Source organism: Danio rerio, chromosome 2 (genome assembly GCF_049306965.1).
Source record: "Danio rerio strain Tuebingen ecotype United States chromosome 2, GRCz12tu, whole genome shotgun sequence".
Classification (NCBI taxonomy): domain Eukaryota; kingdom Metazoa; phylum Chordata; class Actinopteri; order Cypriniformes; family Danionidae; genus Danio; species Danio rerio.
The window spans coordinates 34,748,701-34,770,493 of NC_133177.1; the positions used below are offsets into that span (position 1 = coordinate 34,748,701).

The 21,793-nt window shown below is 33.8% G+C and overlaps 1 protein-coding gene across 3 annotated transcripts; it reads right to left on the reverse strand.

The window, feature by feature from the left end:
* Window positions 1–249: 249 nt before the first annotated feature.
* Window positions 250–21,438, reverse strand: retreg1 (reticulophagy regulator 1). Of its 3 annotated transcripts, XM_001343026.8 has the most exons (9): window positions 21,149–21,438; window positions 19,352–19,458; window positions 19,204–19,234; window positions 7,707–7,833; window positions 6,752–6,836; window positions 6,194–6,316; window positions 4,990–5,060; window positions 4,780–4,903; window positions 250–2,903 (listed from the first exon to the last, which is right to left on the reverse strand). In XM_001343026.8, exons 1-9 carry the CDS (start codon window positions 21,403–21,405, stop codon window positions 2,446–2,448), a joined length of 1,383 nt encoding a protein of 460 aa, XP_001343062.1. In that variant the 5' UTR covers window positions 21,406–21,438; the 3' UTR covers window positions 250–2,445. The 3 variants fall into 3 exon arrangements, with proteins under 3 accessions (XP_001343062.1, XP_073783178.1, XP_073783176.1); XM_073927077.1 differs by lacking the exons at window positions 19,204–19,234; window positions 19,352–19,458; window positions 21,149–21,438 and adding an exon at window positions 11,789–11,927; XM_073927075.1 differs by lacking the exons at window positions 19,204–19,234; window positions 19,352–19,458; window positions 21,149–21,438 and adding an exon at window positions 11,784–11,927.
* Between the last annotated feature and the right edge of the window lie 355 nt (window positions 21,439–21,793).

Below are 21,793 nucleotides of genomic sequence, written 5' to 3' on the forward strand. Positions count from 1 at the left end.
TCTGACTGAAGGCAGTCGACCAATCGTGACAAACTGTCATCGGTCCAATCAGCGCAGATTAGCTTCGCGCTAAGGAGGGGTTTGGGAACAAATGAATCACTGGACGATTCATACAGGAGTCGCTGGGATAATTAGGTAAAAATAAATGCAGATTATAAGACCATGAAAGTGTTTTTTGACTTTGCATGCATATTAGACTGTTGTTGGAGACCCTTACAACCAACATATGACCCTATTTCATGTATAATATGGGCTCTTTAAAAAAAATTTAATTCTAAGCTAAAATCACTGACTTCTGAAGATAACAAACTACTGAACTTCTCGACAAGTTCACAGTCAGGATTTGTGCGCTTTTGGAAGCTTCAAAAAAGTGCAACTACCCAAATCAGAAATTTAAATCCGGGAAAGTATTTAAAGATTTTCATCTGAAAAAAGAAAGTCATATACACTGAAGATGGCTCGAGGGTGAGAAAATCTTGGGGTTAATTTAAAGATCTATACCAGAGATGCCCACAGTAAGACCCAAGGGCCAAAGTTGGCACATGGTAAGCTTTGATCTGCCCTGCCATCCCATCTGAACAGAAAGGGAGAATGATGGGGAGGTGGTTGGGGCGAATGCTTTTGACAGAGATCGTCATTTAAATTTAACGAAACCTTTTGTTTCTTTGTTTTATTGCTGAGCTACAAAAAAAGTAAACAAATTAAATCTTGTAAATAAATCAGACTTTAAAATTTAAATACTGTCACTTGACAGATAGAGGACAATGCACAAGACATGTGAGAGCAAATCAAGGCAAAGGCAAGAGCAGCTCGAATTCAGCATTGAACTGCATGGTGTTACTGTATAAATGGGATTTTTTATGTCTTTACTGTAATACGTTCATTATAAAATGTTCAAAATAATACTGCATTAGTTGAAAGCAACATTTACTGGTTATTTTTAAATGTTACCAAATTAATTAGTAAATTACCCATGGCAAATTTAATATATATTCTTTAATTTATATTCGGCCCACAGTCCTCAAACAAGTTTGCTTTTTAGCCCTTTATAGGAAAAACTTTGGGCACCCCTGATCTATACTATAGAATTATATAGAACATTATATATAGATCAGTGGGTAATTGAATTTTTTGGGTAAACTATTCCTTTAAGAGAGTTGTTCTGACAAAATATCAATTAGGTTATTCCTTCATGTTAGGTTTAGCTCCAATTATGTTTAGCTCCAGGTTAAACCACAATCTATTCTGGAATGCATTAGCAAATAAAACACTGCTAGCTTTCTCACAGTGTAAAACACATCATATTGTACATGGAGATAAAGCCTGGTTTGTTGGTCTGTTCTGTCAGATAGCTTTCCAAGCGAAACACTCCAGAATTAATTTTCAAGTGGGCTGAGACCACCTTTTTAGTCCATATTCAAAATCAATTGCCATGTTCAAAGGTTTGCCAACTATGTCAATATGAAATAAGGGACAAAAGTTATGAACCGATCTTGTTTTTTCATGGCTGATTCCGCTTATTTTTTACAAGCAAATTGGCTAATTCTGACATAGAATATATTTTTTCAAATTTTTTCATCCACTGCACTTTCATCCATACAAAGAATTCTGCATTCATTAGCTTGAACATGTAGTGATTTAAATTTGATTACAGCGGACTATAAAGTAAAAATATAATGACCTGATATTAACTTTATGCAATTATGCTACATAAAACATACATATACAAAACAAAAACAGTATATGCAGACTATTTGAAACAGCAGATTCCTTCTGTGCCCAGCTAGTGGCACTTCTGGTAGAAGGAATAAAAGTGTTTCCTTGGCTACTGTTCTGAACAAATGAGCTGTGCTGGTATTTAATATGCATTGATGGAGATCTTTTAACAAAGTACCATCTCCAGGTCATTTGTCTCTCGTCTCCTAAAGACAATAACATTTAGATACATCGACCTCAAGTGTCCTGATCAGCTATTGTATAGTTAAATCAGCATAGCAGTCAATAAACAGGAAAAGGCAGGACAAAAGGGTGGGCAAATCAAATATTTGGGAAATGCTCGCAAAAATGGGACGGCTGACAACCCTACATTTATACTTATGCTTAAACAAATCAAGCTAAGGGTTTAATGACTCCTATAATAAATAAAATCTATAATAAATAATAAAAATCCAAGTGTGAGCTGTGCACACACTGTGAATTAGAGCTGATGTGTGATGATGAAAATATAAAACTGCATAAGCCTAAAAAATGAAGTATACTTTGGACTTCATTCAACCTCGACAGATGCCTTTGTTTTTTTTATTTTTAACAAAACACCTAAATCACACCAGCAAAGTAAAACAATGGAATACCTTCATGACTCTGGACCATTCCCTGTAAACCCAACACTTCTCCTCCCACCCACATCCCATCACAGAGGGAAGGCGGAAACCCCTCTGAATCCGATCAGTGGCGGCCCAGGAGTTTGGACAGAAAGCCTGAGGAAGGTTTGCTTGGTTTAGACAGCTCTGCGCGGTTGGCCTTGTCCAGCCCCAGCTCGCCCTCCAGCTGCTCCAGCTCCGATTGGTCCAACAACTCAAAGTCCTCCGCCTCGCTGTCTGACTCCTCGGCCAGAGCCTGGAGCAGCGCAGGTGCCACTGCCGCCTCCAGACGCTCCTGCATGGCTGTGGAGACCGCGGCTGTGATCATGTCTCCGGCCAGCCTCTGCACAGCCTCCAGGGCCTGGACTGCGGGTTCGTCTTCTGACTGCGTGGAGCCCACTCTGCTGGGATGAGCTGGAGGAGTCGGCAGCCCAATGCTCAGGTCTTCATCATCCTCTCCGTTTGTCGCCAAGCCATTGTCCAGAGAGGGGAACTCCGGCAGTCCACCTGTGAAGACCTCCTCGTCGCTTCGCCTGTCTGAGTCTGTATATGAAACATATAAATAAATTCATTAAATATAGTTTGTGGGAAGCTGAAGTTTCTATTAACTATATTTTCTATAGAATCTAATTAAAAATACTTTATTTTTACATATTTCCATGTTTTACTTTCCAAACTATCAGATGGATAACCAAGACTTTTTTTGAATTGATGTGGATTAATTGTTTACTTCAGAGATAGCAGTGTGTGCTAACAATGCTGAATTTAACAAGTAAACTGTGTAAAATTTGATCTTTAATAAGCTATAGAAGCACAATTGAGCTGTATCTGAGATCTATGTACATAATCTATGTACATAATTTGGTCTAATATGCAGTGCCTCAACATATAAATTAATTGAATATCTATAATAAATAACAAACAAAGGCCATCTGTAATTTATAAAAATGACACACTGATGTATGGAGTTTAGGGCCATATATACTTGCCATATACTTTATATATACTATTTAAATAAGTTTTGCAAACAAAAAGTATTGAGCAATAAATAAATAAATGCAAATCTCTCTCTAAAAAAAAGCTGTATATATTTGCAAAACATTTATAGCATTACCTTTGTAAAACCCGCCCAGTAAATTGAAACTGTGAGTTTGTGATGCTGTTTTCACTTTGCTCTTCACATTTCTGCGTATTTCACTTTGTGGCCCTCATTTGACAAGAGGGCGGAGTCAAAACATGTGTATTTACAGTGTTCACGGACCTGCCTCCATTTAAGCGACGTCATCATTTGCTTGCCAACCGACATAAAATTTTGAAAGAAGACTATCAAATTAAACTATCAATTAGACATACTTCTCTAATGTACCTATGCTCAGCCATGCTTCTGCTTCTGCTTTGTCTTCTTTCAAAGTTTCATAGCAGTTGGCAAGCAAATGATGACGTCGCTTAAATGGAGGCAGGTCCGGGCCTGCTGTAAACGCCCAAGTTCCCTGGACTCCACCCCCTTGCCACAAAGTGAAACGCGCAGAAACATGAAGTGCAAAGTAAAAACAGCATCGCAAACTCACGGTTGACTAAAAAGCAAATGAGCATTGCAATTGACTTACGAGATTTGTAAAGGCAATGCTATAAAAATGTTTTGCAAATATATATATATATATATATATATATATATATATATATATATATATATATATATATATATATATACACATACATACATACATATATATATATATATATATATATATATATATATATATATATATATATATATATATATATATATATATATATACATATATATATATATATATATACACATACATATATATATATACACATACATATATATATATATATATATATATATATATATATATATATATATATATATATATATATATATATATACATACACACATATATATATATATAAATATGTGTATAAAACAAGCAAGCCAGTTTGCTTCCAAGGTGAATGATATTTAAATTTACCCTCACACTACACATACTTCCTATTGGTATATTTATTAATTCATTCATTTATTCATTCATTTTCTTTTCGGGTTAGTCCCTTTATTAATCGCCACAGTGGAATGAACCGCCAACTTATCCAGCATGTTTTTACGCAGCGGATGCCCTTCCAATCACAACCCATTTCTGGGAAACATCCATCCACACACACTCATTCACACTCATACACTATGGACAATTTAGCCTACCCAATTCACCTTTACCGCATGTCTTCAGACTGTTGGGGAAACCTATGCGAACGAAGAAAAAACATGCAAACTGCACACAAACACAAACTGACCCAGCCGAGCCTCAAACCAGCGACCTTCTTGATGTGAGGTGACAGCACTACCTACTGTGCCACTGCGTCCTATATGTATATTACTAAGATTTTAAAAAATACCGTCAGAGTTCTCTGTTTGAGGTGTGTGTCCCTCTGAAAGGTTGAAAGTGCCGTTGTCTGTCCACGTGACTTCAGAGACCTCTGTGTCTGATAAGGACAGCTCTTTGCACACAGTGGAGTCCATCTGCAACAGATCGGTTCACAGGAAATGGACATATGAATATTATATCATTAAACCCTTTGTCTTCAGTTGTGTGACAGTGTGCTGACCTTGGGGAAAAGTGCAGACAGATCTGCTTCGATGCACTCTCTCTCGGTTTGTGACTGGAGTATCCTTTTCTCTGCAGAAAGAGAGTAAGTGTGAAGATGTTCATGTTTGCTATGTTCAAGTTGTTTGTAGTAGCACATTGTTAGCTTAGCAACATGTTAATGCTAAACCTAAGACTCAAAGTTGATTCATACATTTGAAGTAATGTATAGTGGGAAAAGATGCTCCCTATAGGTTTATAGGTTACCTTAGGAATTACTTTCCATGCAATATTATTTTAGTATTATTTATATACTTACTTAGTATATATAATAATACTTAAAGGGTTAGTTCACCCAAAACTGAAAATGACCTCATCGTTTACTGAAGATATTTTAAAGAATGCTGGTCGCTGAAACCCATCGACTAACATGGTGGGGGTGGGAGATGGAGGGGATACTATGAAAGTCATTTGGTCCCAGTAACCAGCATTCTTCAAAACATCTTAATTTGTGATTTGTTTTGAACAAGTGAAGGGTGAATAGCTGATGACAGAATTTAGTTTTTTAGGTGAACTGTCCCTTTAAAAATGTACTATTAATAATCAAGTAATTTGATTTAGCTTTATTTTAATCTCAGTTTTAGGTTTATTTTACTGCTTCAATCATTTTATTTCAGATACCTGTATAGTATTTTTGAATTTTGTCTTAAACCTAAATAAATGTATTATGTGTACCCTTATGTTATTCCAAGCTTACATGACTTACGTTCATCTTTTGTTCAAAACTATGTGAAAGTAATCCTGTTGCTACAGTGGATTAATTCCAATTTTATGAAGTGATGCAAAAGCTCTAACATGCATCAATAATTTAAAAATTAACTTTATATATAATAATATCTTTAATCCTTGCATTCTGGAAATGTAAAAAAATTGGCATTAATCATTTAGTAACAGAGTAACACAGACTACTATTATGGGTTTTTTTTCCCTAGTTTTAAAGCTTAAAACATTTGGGTGAATAGAGTATCAATGATTTATAGGGGTTTTAAGTACCAAAAGCTAAAAAGTTGAAAGCTTTCCAAGAACGTTAGGATTAGGAACAGAGTCTGTCCGGTGAGGCATTTGTTTTGGGCTACATAAATCAAAAACAGCACATCCAAGGGAGAAACTATATAAATTTAAAAATGTAAAGTCAATTTTGTATAGTGAGTGTATTTGGGATTTACCGTGATTCTCCTTTATTTTCTGAAAAAACTCGGCCACTCCAAAGTCCAGTTTCTGCAGAACTGGTTCCAACCACATCCCGAACTCATGTGACGACACCAAAGGCCAGAGAAAAATACCCAGCACTGCGGTAAACAGATGTGTAAACTATTAATGTAAGGCTCACACTTACGAACCTGCTGACTGCCAGGAAGAAAAAGAAACCAGAGACTGAGTGTGAATGTGAATGTCGTCACAGTGACATTACTAAGAATCCACTACCACATGACGAATGGGCTGTGCTGGAGGTAAATCCGGAGGGGGTTTGCTCTCCTTGGCCAGTAGCAGCATGGTTACATTCATTTTGGATGTATTTTGAATGTATTTTAAATGAATTCAACTCTGAAATCTGGACTTTACTAGAACTTTTATGTTAAGCGGCTTCGACACAATCTACATTGTAAAGGTGCTTTCTAATTAAACCTAAATTGAATTGAATTTGTAAAGAAATGTCAGTGAAAAAATAAGACAAAATAACTATTATTATCATTATATGTTTAGGATCTTTTTTTGGTACTTACCTAAAATGTATGAAATAACAACCCCTGGTACGTAACGTCCAAGTATTGCTAGAAAAGAGCACATACTGCAAACCAGCAGACAAAACTGCAAATGAGACACAAATTTAAAATGGCTCAGTTCACTGTAAATTAATCACTGTGTGAAATAATAAATACATGCAATGGGAAATACTAAACTTAAATGATTATAAACACAGCTGCTAAAAAGCCTACATTAAAATTACATGGCATACTTGTAATATTTCTCATTAAATTACTATATAAAACATGAACTCATTAACGGCCTCTAATTGAAATACTCATTGGAAAACTATGGAGTGCAACTGGGGGTTATTACAGGACACTTAAATGTTTATGACTTTGTCATATTTTTATTTTATTTAAAAATTATATTTTTATAAATTTTGATGAAGTTACACATAGGGTTCAACATTAAAACTATACAAATCTTTAAAATAATTAATAATGGTTAGAAATTATTTATAAAATTTAATAAAAAATAGAAATATACCATTAATTACTTTATTATGTTGTCCTTACATTTATTTGTCTTATTATTCTTTTATTTTTCATATTTGTATTTTCTTATTACACAATCATTTATGTGTTATTATTGTTTATGATTTGGTTTTGTGATTCATTTTTGGACTATGTTGCAATGTCTTTAAAATTAGCTTTTAATTGGTTGTATTTTTGAAAGCACATTGTACATTCATCTTGAAAATTTTGAATAAACACGACACAAAAAAAACATGAATTACTGCAAGAATTACACTGCAAAGTGATTACATGTAAAATAGTGAAGGCAAAATGATGATTACAAATAATTAAAAAATTGTAAAAGAAATGAGGACTTGTTAGGTATGTAGTTCTCCTTCTACAGTTTTAATACAATTTTTAAGTTGATGTAAAAAAGAAGACATGTTAGGAATCATCTACTCAAATCTATCCATACCTTGCCTGGATTCTGCTGTTTAAAAGAGGATGTCTCCTCAATGAACAACTTGAGACTCGTCCAGAAGTCTGTGAATGGAGATCCTGATGCAGACTTGCCCTCCTGGACAGAATCAATGATCTCCCAGCTACAGTTAAAAAGATCAATCGTTAGTCTGACCCTGTCAGAAAAATGTGTTCACTACACTTCTTTAACTATCACTTTAAACTCATGCACTGCCATATTGTAGTGTATTATATTAACCTTTTGGATGATTTGCCTGTGTTGTCAGTTAAACATGTTCAGCACATAACCAGTTCAGTAAATTACCAGAAATGAAACCACATTCAACAACCAAAATAACGCCTAAAAAATTTAGGTAGTGCATTAAAAAAATTATAAATCTATAATGCACACAAAATTTGAAAAGTTATTAATGAAACAGGTCAAATTGTATATTTTGTGGCTCATGCATGCATGGGGCATGAAACCACAGGGAACACTGCATTGTTTTACTCAACATAATTTATCAATCTTACTAAAAATGCAAATACAAACAAACTGACTAAACATATTAAGGTAAACTATGTATTACTAAAACAATGTAGTTGGAAACTGATGAACTGATTAAAATAAGTTACAGTAACATAAACATTTGTTGTCATGAATTTTACTCATATTTGTGTATTCCTCTGAAATCAGAAACTAGCACATTCAAAAAGCATGTGTGATGAGAGAGTGAGGACTACAGAAATGTTTAGATGGATTCTTCTAACTTGGAGTATAACTATGGGTCCATGACATAACTGAAATGGAGCCAACCTGAAAAAACACTTGATTTAACCCTTTAAACCATGTCTAAAGTGATCCTCCTGCTTGTTAATTTTTTTAAGTTAGACATCAATGTTCTTAGTAATAATCAATCAATTCATTATAAACAATATAACAAACACTGTTTTCTATTTGAGTCGAAGTTTCATTCATTCATTTTCTTTTCGGCTTACTCCCTTTATTAATCCATGGCCACCACAGTGGAATGAACCACCAACTTATCCAGCATATGTTTTTTACGCAGAGAATGCCCTCTCCACCTGCAACCCATCTCTGGGAAACATCCATACACACTCATTCACACTTATACACTACGGACAATTTAGCTTACCCAATTCACCTGTACCGCATGTCTTTGGACTGTGGGGGAAACCAGAGCACCCGGAGGAAACCCACTCGAACGCAGGGAGAACATGCAAACTCCACACAGAAACGCCAACTGACCCAGCCGAGGCTCGAACCAGCGACCTTCTTGTTGTGAGGCGTCAGCACTACCTACTGCGCCACTGCATCGCCCTGAGTGTAACTTGCTATATGAATTTATGTGGCAGAATGCATTTCCTGTTTAAAAACAAATAGGTGTACCTGTCACTTGAAGTTGAATATATAGATTCAAAGCGATCTAAATAGATTTTGAAGATGCTAGAAACAATAGTTACTTATGATACTTATGTCATCTCAGATTGGACTTTTCATTTTTTCAAAAGACAACGAGTAGTTATCTATAATGTATACAGTTAAACAATTATTTAACCCTTATAATTTACCCCTTTGATTTTTCCTTTTTATATATTTCCCAAATTATGTTTAACAGAGCAAGGAACCTAACCTACCTAGTTAACCTAATTAATCTTAGTTAAGCCTTTAAATGTCACTGTAAGCGGTATAGAAGTGTCTTGAAAAATATCTTGTCAAATATTATTTACTGTCATCATGGTGAAGATAAAATAAATCAATAATAAAGTTACTAGAAATTAGTTAATAAAACTATTATGGGTAGAAATGTGTAGAAAAAATCTTTCTGTTAAACAGAAATTGGGTAAAAAATTAACATACAATATACAATATACAATATACACACACACACACACACACACACACACACACACATATATATATATATATATATATATATATATATATACTTTGAAATCTTAAACATGGTAGCTAATAATAATACCCACTAAAATGTCAGGCATATATTTTTTTGGTCAAACATTTGCCTTGCAATGAATTAGTGTGACTTTTAGAATGGGGCATCTGAGAATTTCTTGGCACAAGATAAGCATCTATTAACAGGCAGCCTGTTAATGCCCTTTATCTCTGGTTATGCGTCCCTACTCCAGTCCCCGCACAGCTGTCGCCCTATATTTCCCATCACTAAAACAAACCAAACAAAGCCACCTATGCATCGAAAACTTCTTGAAGTCCATCATAAAAACAGATCAGCTCCAAACCTAAGCAGAAAAACATGCTAGACATAGCCCAAGCAATTAGGCTCTCTCCAACAGATCAGCTCGAGCTGCATTTCCTCTCAAAGGTCATAAACCAGTCACCTCCAGCATTGCAGAGACATGTTTCCCCACCGGAGGTTTCCTATTAAACAGAGCGCATGGGGTGCATGTGACTATGAGGCAACAGAGCTCACATTAGCATTTCACCATCGACCATGTGGCAGATACAAGCGAATGTGCCAGAGAAAGTGAGCTCAGGCTTACCCAACCCGGAGCAGAGCCGATGACTGGAGATCAATGAGGTGTAATACTCGCATGGCACTTGTGAGAAGAGATTTCATCAGATCACATCTTTAGTTTCGTCTTTTGGGAAATCTGTTTGTTGACAATAGTGCCATGTGGTGTTTGATAGTTAACGCTATTTGAAATCTTACTGCGTGGGACGTTTGCCCAAATTAAATAAATATTAGAAATATTAAATATTGAATGAGGAATTTGTATAACTAATTGAAAAGAAAGATTGAAATGTCTAAAAACTAAAGCAGTTACAAAAATGTACATGTGAACATGCTGCCTGCAGGGGAAACATAGCAAACATATCTGACTGTCTAAACTTGTCAAAGATTTAATAAACAGCTTAGTCATTCCTTACACAAATTGGATAAAAAGGTAGTAAAATCTGTGATTGATTAACATTCGTATAACTAAATGTTTACCATTAAAGGTATTGTTAAAAACATACTATTATGTGATTCCAAAGGTTTTTTCAGATCATGTTATTGTTGAACACAAAATAGGTATTTTGAAGAATGCTGGTAGCCAATAAACATAAATGTTTAATATACAAGCATCCTTTAAAATATTTTAAAGAAAAAAACTCACGTTTAAAACAAAGGGGGTTTTGTGTAAATTAACTCTTTAAATATGGTTAGTGAACCAAAACCATGTTTTATGTGATTTCTAACCACTTTGTTGTTGTTATAGTAAAATCACAATTAACTTTTCTAAAACATACTATGAAGAAAATCAACTGGGAGTTTGAATAAATATGATTTAGTGACTTATCATGCAGTGCTATTAGTGTAAATATGTTCCTTCATATTACTAGAAAACCAAAATACAAAAATAAAATTAAAGTTTGCCACCTCAAGCAGGTTTTAAAACTTTTAAAACCAAAGGAAATGTGCAGAAATTCCTTTAATGTCTCAGTAAATGCCAATAACAGGTGAGTCTAGACTCAAAAACCAAACCGCTCGACTAGCTGACTCCCATGCTAATCGCTAAAACAACACAGAAAGCTACTTGTCTGACACTCAAACAGGCCCAGTGACAGGGCACTAAAATAGCCCAAAACAAACAGCTGACAAATGGCTGTGAACATCCACAGCATCACTTCATTTTCAAAATAGGGTCAAAGAAAAAAATAGCTAAATAGACAGCAGATGGCATTTTTAGCATTTAGCTGAAAGCAGTATTTTGACTGCTCTTAGCCTGTTGGTGGTTTTGGCCACTTAAAACTCATCAGTCTTGACTGACAGGTTGGTCCCACTGCTGTGTGGCTTATGTGTAAGTATCAGTAGTACCTAAAAAGTCCTTGAAACACTTAACATCAAATTCCATCTCACAAATGTTCCAAAGCAAGCCCCAACATAAAAACAACTTGACCCAGGATGCATCTGATATGATGACTGACATTTCTAGTAATTCAGAGCAAGCCTATGTCTCAAATATTACACATAGCCAATTAAGACTTACAATTTACAAACCATGGATGCTATTGACTCATTAGTATTCACAAATAATTATTTTTTACCTCACCGCTGATCCATGGTCTTCAGCAGTCATCTCAAAAACTCTAGGTTTCAGCATGAAAAGTGTTCAGAAGGTGAGAGCGTCAGTGATAAGTTCCAGAGTCACAAATAAAGTGTCGCATGAAGCCACACCAACTAGTGTTTATGTTGATCAAGGCCTGAGCTTCACTATTTCAACCGGTCAGGTCTAAAAATACCATGAGTCACATAGCATTCCAGAGGCAGGCATCAGACAGACAGTGCTGGGGCATGAACACACACACGTACAAACACTCCATATAATACCCCCTTAATACCCCCTTTCACAGAAAGAGACCCTCTTAGAAGAGTATTTCAAATGGCACAAATTTCTCACTGAAAAATGATCAGTTCATCTTTTTTTGACTGGAATGCAATTTCCTGATGTCACAACAACAAAATATAGTTTTTGCTTCTTTCCCTAAAATTCCATCTAATTGATTTATGATTATCACACGTTTTTGATTATTGTAACAAAATTGACTAACTATTAAAACTAAATAAAAAATGTCATTATCAATTTAAAACAAATAAATGAAACTACACTACAGCTTCTCAGAAAAAGAATATTTTTCATAAATCACATTTAAGAACTGACATTGCTTTTTCCTTATTACACATTTTAATGGTATAAAACTCTAGTTTAATAATTAAATATTTTCTACAATATATAGTAGACAACATTCGAAGTGGATCAAAAACGTTTTTCAAAATTGTCCTAAAACAAGAACTGGTGTTGCTCATTAGATTTAGGACTTTGATTAAAGATGATGAACCAGTTCAAATGTTGACTACTGTACATGTTTGTACATTGGTAAAAAAAAAATAATATTAATATTATTAATATTAATAATATTAATATTCCCCAATATTTTTTGTCAGTGGGGTTAAAAACTGTAAAAATGTACCCAGTAAACAGTAAAATATTTCTGTGTTATTTACATCACTTTATTATTTATATAAAACCATAATTATTATTATTATTATTATTATTATTATTATTATTTAGTCATTTGACTGTGACGAAAGAACCGTGACTGGTCAGTTGGTCAGTGGACACATAACACCAGTCATAACCCTCTCTCAGCCTTCCACCAATAAACCACAGAGATTCTAGACACACCCTTTCTAATTTAGTATCTTGTGATGTGATTGGCTTCCCAGCTGGGGCACTCTAAATTCCCCCCAATAAGAATGACGAGGAAATGCAAGAAAGGATTCCCATCGCTGCTGAATGCACAAATGGCTGTGTCATTCTACTGGACACACACAACTGTCTGAAACATAAACTCAAGTTTCACAACATGGCAGGACAAAACAAGCCACAGTACGCCATACATACGTCACAGTGTACAGACAAATAAAGTGTTTCATCACTATGACAAATATTAGAACAACAACTGTTGGAACAACGATAGTATATGACAACAGAGGACTGCTAATAAATATATGTACATATTTACAGTAAATAATATTTTACTAGATATTTTTCAAGACATAAAAACAGCTTAAAGTGACATTTAAAGGCTTAACTAGGTTGATAAGGTTAACTAGACAGGGTAGTGTATTTAGGCAAAATACAATGATGGTTTGTTCTGTAGACTATTGGGGGAAAAAACTGGCCAAAAGGGGCTAATAAATTTGACCTTAAACTGGCTCATAAAAAATTAAAAACGGCTTTTATTCAAGCCCTAATAAAACAAATAATATTTTCCCCAAAAGAAAAAATATTATCAGATATACTGTGAAAATTTCATTTCTTTGTTAAACATCATACATGTATAAAGGTATACAGTTAAAGTCAGAAATATTAGTCCCTCTTTGACTTTTTTTTAAAAAACATTTCCCAAATGATGTTTAACAGAGCATAGAAAATATTACATTATGTCTGAGAATATTTTTTGAATATAAAATTTGTTAAAACCATTTTAAGGACAAAATTATTAGCCCCTTTAAGCGTTTCATTGATAGTCTACAGAACAAACCATTGTTATACAATGACTTGCCTAATTACCCTAACCTGCCAAATTAACCTAATTGACCTAGTTAAGCCTTTAAATGTCACTTTTAGCTGTATAGAAGTATCTTAAAAATATCCAGTCAAATATTATTTACTGTCATCATGGCAAAGATAAAATAAATCAGTAATTAGAAATTAGTTATTGAAACTATTATGTGTAGAAATGTGTTGAAAAAATGTTCTCTACATTAAACAGAAATTGTTGAAATAAAAAGGAGAAGTGGCTTCAACTGAATAATTCTGACTTCAACTGTATGTGGATTTTTTTTGGAAGTAGCTTTTTGACTCAAATTTAATGAGTCTCATATTTTTTTCAAAATACCTTCTCATTGTCAGCGAAAGAAAGAAATTCAGTAAAAATTTAGTTTAAGTGCCAATCCTCACTATTACCTAGTGGCTTATTAACTGTCTATTAATGCAATATTGGCGATTTACTACTTTGTAAATATTCTGCATTATATTTTCCTACATCCCTAATACTTAACATAACACCTACTCAAATAATAAGCAGCACGTCATAGCTGGCCCACATGGAATCTGTGTGCGCAAAAAATCTGCAGATTTCTGCAGATTTTCAGCCCATCATTGAGTCTATTATATTAGTTGTGCGTAAATGTGTGTACATTTATATTTATTCCGTTTTTTGGATTAATTTCAGTTATATTACTGACTAACATGAAAATGTTTGTGTGATTTACTTACAATACAGTTTGTAAAGTAATATTTTTGGTCTTTTAGTAGATATATGGTAGATATGAAGAGTTCAAATGCAAAAACCTCTAAGTGCCATCAGATATTTTCTTCTAAACTGGCCATTTTTCGTAGACTCCTTTATTTAAGTTCACTTGTTTCACATTAAAAGCTATGAGAATAACATTAATTGACCAAAAAAAGGAAATTACTCAACTTATACATAGGAGCTTGAGAAAAATGCTAAATGCAAATTAGATGGCACTTAGAAGTTTTTGCATCTGAACTCTTCATATATTATATGAGAGACTTGCTTTGTTTACCAAACAAATGGATTTAATAGAATTTGAATCGTACACATTAAATAAAAGGTAAAATATTAAGTTTTTAGTTATGATACAGCCAAAATCATTTAGCATAAATCCACAGACATCCACAATATTCTGCGCAGTAATAGCAAAAAATGTCCGCAGATTCTGTCTGGCCCTGGTCATAGGTAATTGTTTAATATTAATATCGCAAATTGTACAAGGGGTTTAAGTTAAATTCATAGAGGTTTGTAACAACAACAGGGTGAGTAAACGATGACAGAACTATAAACTTTAAGTGAAATATCCCTTTAAACAACACTATAAAACAACTACAATTTAATGAAACTACAATTATGTAATGTAATGTCTAAAAGTGAAACATACAAAAAGTAGGCCACAACAGAAAGCTCTTTGAGGCCGCGGCTATGTGAGGTTAAAAGGGTCAAACTGAAGATCCAGCTGAAGACAACTGTTGTACACAACTCACATCAACAGCAGCGGGCAGAAATGAACAAGCTGAGACTGTCCAGCAGCTGTTGGTGGAGTACCCGAGGTTTTAATGAGGCCTGTCTCGCATAAACACCACACTGAGGAAGATTGCAGCACTGGCATCTCACCCACTGGAGCACAATGCTGCCATTGCATTTGTTTTCAGCAGAAGCATGTAAACAGTGACAGAGCAGCTCTGGTCACAGCACGTGGCATTGCGCAAATCTGAATAAAATAATGGAAAGCTGAAGGCCAGTGATAAGCAGTATTGGATAAGTACATCAAACCGTCCTCTAATCAAATATGTTAACAAATTTAGGCTGACTTTTTAACGTTCTCGTTTGCAAAATGTTGACGTATCCTAAATATTATCTAATGTTTGATCCAAATTTTATATATGAAAGGCAAGACAACCGTCATGGGTTTTTATGATTTGAGTAAGTCAGGAGTGATTTGTTAGGTTTCTTTATCAGTCTTTATCAATCAAGAATATCGTTGATGTTCGTAAACTCATGACAGGCTTTATGGATTGCTGCGTGTCGTCAATAAAATCATTAAAAGTCAAAGAACGCCATCTGGTGGTCACAGATTGAGTTATAGCCAATGAATGAAAAATGCTTGAGATAAAAAAATATTTATAAAGGCAGTCACAATCAAACCCTTAACTGATTCAGTCAAGTGTATTAAAATCTTATATGTAGGTTGACGATAAATTGATTATTAGATAACTGAATTTCTGGCATAATCCGTAAATCTTGCGTTGTTCAAAACTCAAGCAACCAGAACATAAATAAAACAAATCGCACTACTATTATAACGATAAGCCTTTTTCAATAGTAAAAAGTTGTATTTGTATTTTTTATATGAAATTTTACACTAATACTTAAAGTGTGAGGTAAGGAAAACTGTAAAAAATACGTATTTAAAAAATATTATATAGTTATTGCTTTGGAAAAGACAAAGATACCTGTCCTATCACAATGGATAAAAGATGTCTGGGGGGAAAAACATGTACAATTATAGGTAAAGGAGATACTTAATAAGAAAGTGTGGTTCTCTTTGCTATGGAATGGATCTGATGTAATCATATAATTACAATCATATAAAATTACAAAATATATATAATTTTCTATTAAGGTTAATTAAACTGAATGTCCTTCTTTTATTCTTGTTTTATTTTATTTTTTTAATATTGCATACAGACTTTTATTTAATAGCTTATTTAAAAAAAAAATTTAGTTTAATAAATGTTGGTGTGGGAAACATTAGTACATAAGTACATAAGTACATACATTACGTACATTCTGAAATTATAGAATTTAATTTTTTTGCTATTTAGTAAGGTTTGTTAAAATTTAAATCAGTCAAAACGTAATTTAATGTAATATCAAAGTTTAATAACAAAGTTATGTATTATAAAATATTTAGATTTATTTTAAAATGATAAATGAAATTAATAAAGTAATGTCTAATTTCATAATTGTCTGAAGTAGTCTAATTTCATAATTTTTTATAAAAACAAATTCGTTAATTTAGTTTTCAGCACATTCACTTGTATGAAAAGTGCAATCCAGGTTTTATTGTTAAAGCTGACAAAAAATTGTTGCATCAATAATAACAAGTTTCTTGAGTACCAGATCAGTAGATCAGAATAATTTTCTGAAGGATAATGTACTACCAAAGACTGAAAACTCTTCTTTGACATTACAGAAATAAATAAACAATGTAAGTATAATGAATTGAATAAAATTTCAAAACATTATTGATTTTACTGTATATAATCACCTTTGCTGAGCATACATGACTTCTTCCAAAAACATTAATACCCCAAACTGAATGGCAGTGTACATTATGTCAGGATTTGAATCTAATGTACACCTGTACATTTTTGGAAATTAGTTAAGTCTGTTTCAGTATCTAAACCGGCTTCTAATTTCCCAAATTATTTAAAAGTTAATAACACTGAAGTTAAGGGCAGAGAAGACATTGCAGACAATCTTAATAATTATTTCATATCTGTCGGCTCGATTTCTGATTCTCCCGTCTCATCTGCCCATACTTCAAACACACTTGTTGAGTCTGTGCGAAACAGTTCCTCACATTTGTTCAAGTTTTTGCCTATCACCGTCACACAGGTCCATAAAGCTTTAGAGACTCTAGATATTAAAAAATCACCAGGAATCGATAAAATTGACCCTTATTTCTTACGTCTGGCAGCAGAGTTAGTTGCAGAACCTATAGCCTCTTTATTTAACTTAAGTCTCACTTCTAATGTGATACCTAAAATGTGGAAATCTGCTATGGTTACGCCATTATTAAAAGGGGGAGATCCTGCAGACCCAAATAATTACCGTCCTATTTCCAGATTGTCGGTTTTAGCAAAGGTCTTTGAGTCATTGATAAATGACCAACTAAAACAATATTTGTCAATTAATAATATACTTCAGGATCACCAATCAGGATTTAGAACGGGACACAGTACGGTTACTGCAGCTACATTAATCTTAAATGATATCACACGCTCTTTAGACAGTAAACAGTCCTGTGCTGCTTTATTTATTGATTTATCTAAAGCTTTTGATTCTGTAGATCATAAACTAATGTTGCAGAGACTTAGGCTTTTAGGTTTTACTCAATCTGCTCTAAACTGGTTTGAAAACTATTTTTCAGAACGCACTCAATGTGTGACAGTAGAAAATTATAATTCACCATTTCTAAATGTTAACACTGGGGTTCCCCAAGGATCGGTTTTAGCTCCGTTGTTATTTTCTATTTATATTAACGATTTAGGTCACGGAATAGAATCAGCAAAAATACATCTGTATGCCGATGACACAATAATATATACAGCAGCACATTCTTTAAACCAAGCTGTACAACATCTACAGATTGCTTTTCAAATATTGCAGTGTACGTTGCAAAATTTAAAATTGGTCTTAAATTCAAAAAATACTAAATATATGATTTTTAGCCGTGGCCGCATTAAGTCAACAGATCAGACAATAAAAACTCTGAACGGTGTTCAAATAGAAAGAGTTAGCTTTTATAAATATTTAGGAGTTTGGATTGATGAGAGATTAGCCTTTGATATACATATTGACAAGTTACTGAAAAAGCTTAGGCCAAAGTTAGGTTTTTTATACCGGTCAAGAAATTGTTTTCCTTATAAAGTCCGCAAAAAATTAGTAGAGAGTACATTTCTGTCTATAATGGATTACGGTGATCATCTCTATATGCACGCAACCGCTACCCTATTAAGAAAATTAGATTCTGTTTATCATGCAGCAATACGTTTTGTCACAGGTGCAGATTCACGGACGCATCACTGTATTTTGTATGATTCCTTAGACTGGTTATCTCTATATCAAAGGAGAAAATTACATCTGTACTTATTTATTTTAAAAGCTCTTTTAGGTAAATTACCATCCTATATTTTTAATTTATTAACATTTCACACCAACAATCAAAATACTAGATCTGGTTCATGTATTCGTCTGATAGTTCCAAGGGCATTATCAGAACTTGGCAAACGTGCTTTTTCCGTTCACGCTCCCAGGGCTTGGAACGACCTGCAAAATCAGCTCAATCTTGACACTCTTCCGACTCTGAGTACTTTTAAACATCTTTTATACAACATTTTAAAGGACACCTGCAATTGTTTGTTATGAGCTGATGTTTTTAAGAATGGTGATTTTGTAATTTTGTGGTATTGTTTGTGATTTTTATATGAAACTTTATGTGTTGCCTGCCATCTTGACCAGGTCTCACTGGAAGAAGAGACAGTACTGTCTCAATAATGTGATCTCCTGGCTAAATAAAGGAAAATGAAAAATGAAAATAATGAATTGTCCTTATCTGCATATAAGTAAATATGTGTTCATGTTCCACATTTACCTGCTTGTCATACTCCTCCATAAAGCAGCCCCTATAATGAGAGAAATAAACACCAATGGGATCTATATCAACATTTGATTACATGCTCAACAGTAACCACTGTCACACAGAGATGTTAGAGTTTTTATGTGATGAAATAAATCCACACCTTTTGATCTGGAAAGAGTCACGTATCTCATTAGCTGGACCACTACTAGAAGAGCCAGACAAATGGAGATGAGGGTGAACACTCGACAGGGACTGAGCGACACAAACCTGCATGGGAAAAACAAAACAAAACAAAAACAGGTTTTCTTATCTTTCATCAACAAGTGTACATATCACTTTCATTTTATAGAGCATGTTTTTTAAAGCCATGGTACACTCTCGGAAATAAGGGTACGCGATCTGTCACTGGGGTGGTACCTTTTCAAAAGGTACAAATTTGTACTAAAAGGTTCATATTAATACCTCAAGGGTGCATATTAGTACTTAAAAAGTACTATTTCTAGTTACTAATATATACTTTGAGGTACCAATATAAACCCTTTAAGTGCAAATGTGTACCTTTTAAAAAAAAAGGTACCACCCAAGTGACAGCTAGCGTACCTTTATTTCTGAGTGTATTATCTATGACTGGCATACATTTGAAGCCATTAAGCAATTAGTACATGCTCACGTGTTGTTATTTCTGTTTACAAGATACCTCTCATGTAAAATCATGTGCTTTGAGGGTGAAATTAAATCTGGAAGGAACACCAAATTACTACTTACACAGTTATGTTAACGCAAACACACTGTTTATCCACACGCCACAAAAATATTTCTTTGAAATGCCAGAATAAGATTTCTTTAATTAAACATTTAAACATTTTTGTTTGTTTGTTTTTAAAATGTAAGATATATTTTAATATTATAGGATTAAAAAAAATTATTCCAACCAAAAACAAATGAATAAAATATAAATGGGAACAATACTGAAAATAATATGCATTTTACATAGAGGACATAGCAAATGCTAATTTGCATCATAAGCCCAAAGTGATATAATAAAGTTTAATATTATATTAAATAGTATTAATATATATTTTTATAATAACATTAATGTTTATTGATTATAATTTTGCTAATAAGACCATCTGACAACAATGACTGAATGTTTTTTTATTAACAATGCTTGAACAGTAACAGAAAGGCATTAAAACTTTTTAGAATTACACAAAAACTGAGATAACAATCAGATTACATACATTCACAATTTTTTTCATCCTCATTAATAATACAACATAAATAAATAATAAATAAAATAACAAAAATCAACAAAAAATAAATAAATGCTAAAGAAACTTAAGAAGCAGGGGAATTAAAGTTCTCAAAATATGAAACCAAAATCATCTAATGATGAATATAAATTTCTTGCTTTTTGGCTTTTCATCTTCTGTCAGCCATAAAACTAAATTAAATAACGAGGGAACATGTAAAACAGTACTAATAATAATAATAAATACAATAATAAAGGAAATTCCTTCACATTAGTACATTAGTGTCCTCTTTTAATTATATAATACTTTGTTAAAGGGTTATTATTTGATACTAACAGGCCTATTTAAAAACTTCTTCAAATAAGTAAAGGAAACAATTACAACGTGCACAAAAGAATTCACCACTGTACTTACAACAACACAACTAGACTATAGACAATCACACATACAGAGAAAAGAGTCGAGGGAAAATGCCTGTGGGGCAAGTGAGCAAAAAAATCAGTTAGGCCTGCTCATTAAATTAGGCAGAGAAAGTGCATTGGAAAGCGATAAAGACTGCCCTTAATGAATACTTATTAATGCAAACATTTTATTTAAACTCCAGCGTTGTGTTATTTGCAAATATATGTTAAATGCGTCTTCATACATCCTGTATTGAATACAAATCAGTGCACAAGGAAAATACGCTGCGTCATGAGTCTCACCAAAACGCTATATTTGTAGTTGCGAAGAAAGCGGAAGTCCATAATGGTCTTTTCCAGTTAATGAGCTTTGAGAAGCGGCACAGCGGATAACAGGCTGCAGGGTATCGGACTTCCGAAGGCTGCTGCTGTCTCTGCTCGTCCTCTTTCTCCGCCATCGTCTCTCCTCCACCTAAGTTGAGTGTTGTGGTGGAGCTCTGGTCCACCGGCTCCACCTCTGAAGCATCCAGGCTGTCGCATCCGCCCCGACGATGAGCCATAGCAAAGAAACACGAGCGCGCGCCCTGCTCCTCACGCGCACTGCCAGCTGCTGTTTACTTTGTTGTTGTTTAGTCGCTGACGTCACGCAGAGTCAGCTTCGGGTTGCTGTTGGGAACTCTTACGTCATCGTTTAGTCAGCTGTGCGACTTCCACCTGTTCCAGGTTGCCTGTGGTGAGAAACTGCAGCCAAATCAGTGTTTTGTTTGGTTGTATTTACATTACAAGCAAGCAGGCTAATGCATTCTATGTTTGTTGTTCTTCTTCCTATAACTGGTTTTAAATCTTTGAAAAATACTTTATTTTTTATGTTACTTATTTTGTTTATATTTAGGTCATCTAAGATTTTATTTCCTCTAAAAGACAAAATGTGAATGAGCTCAATAAATG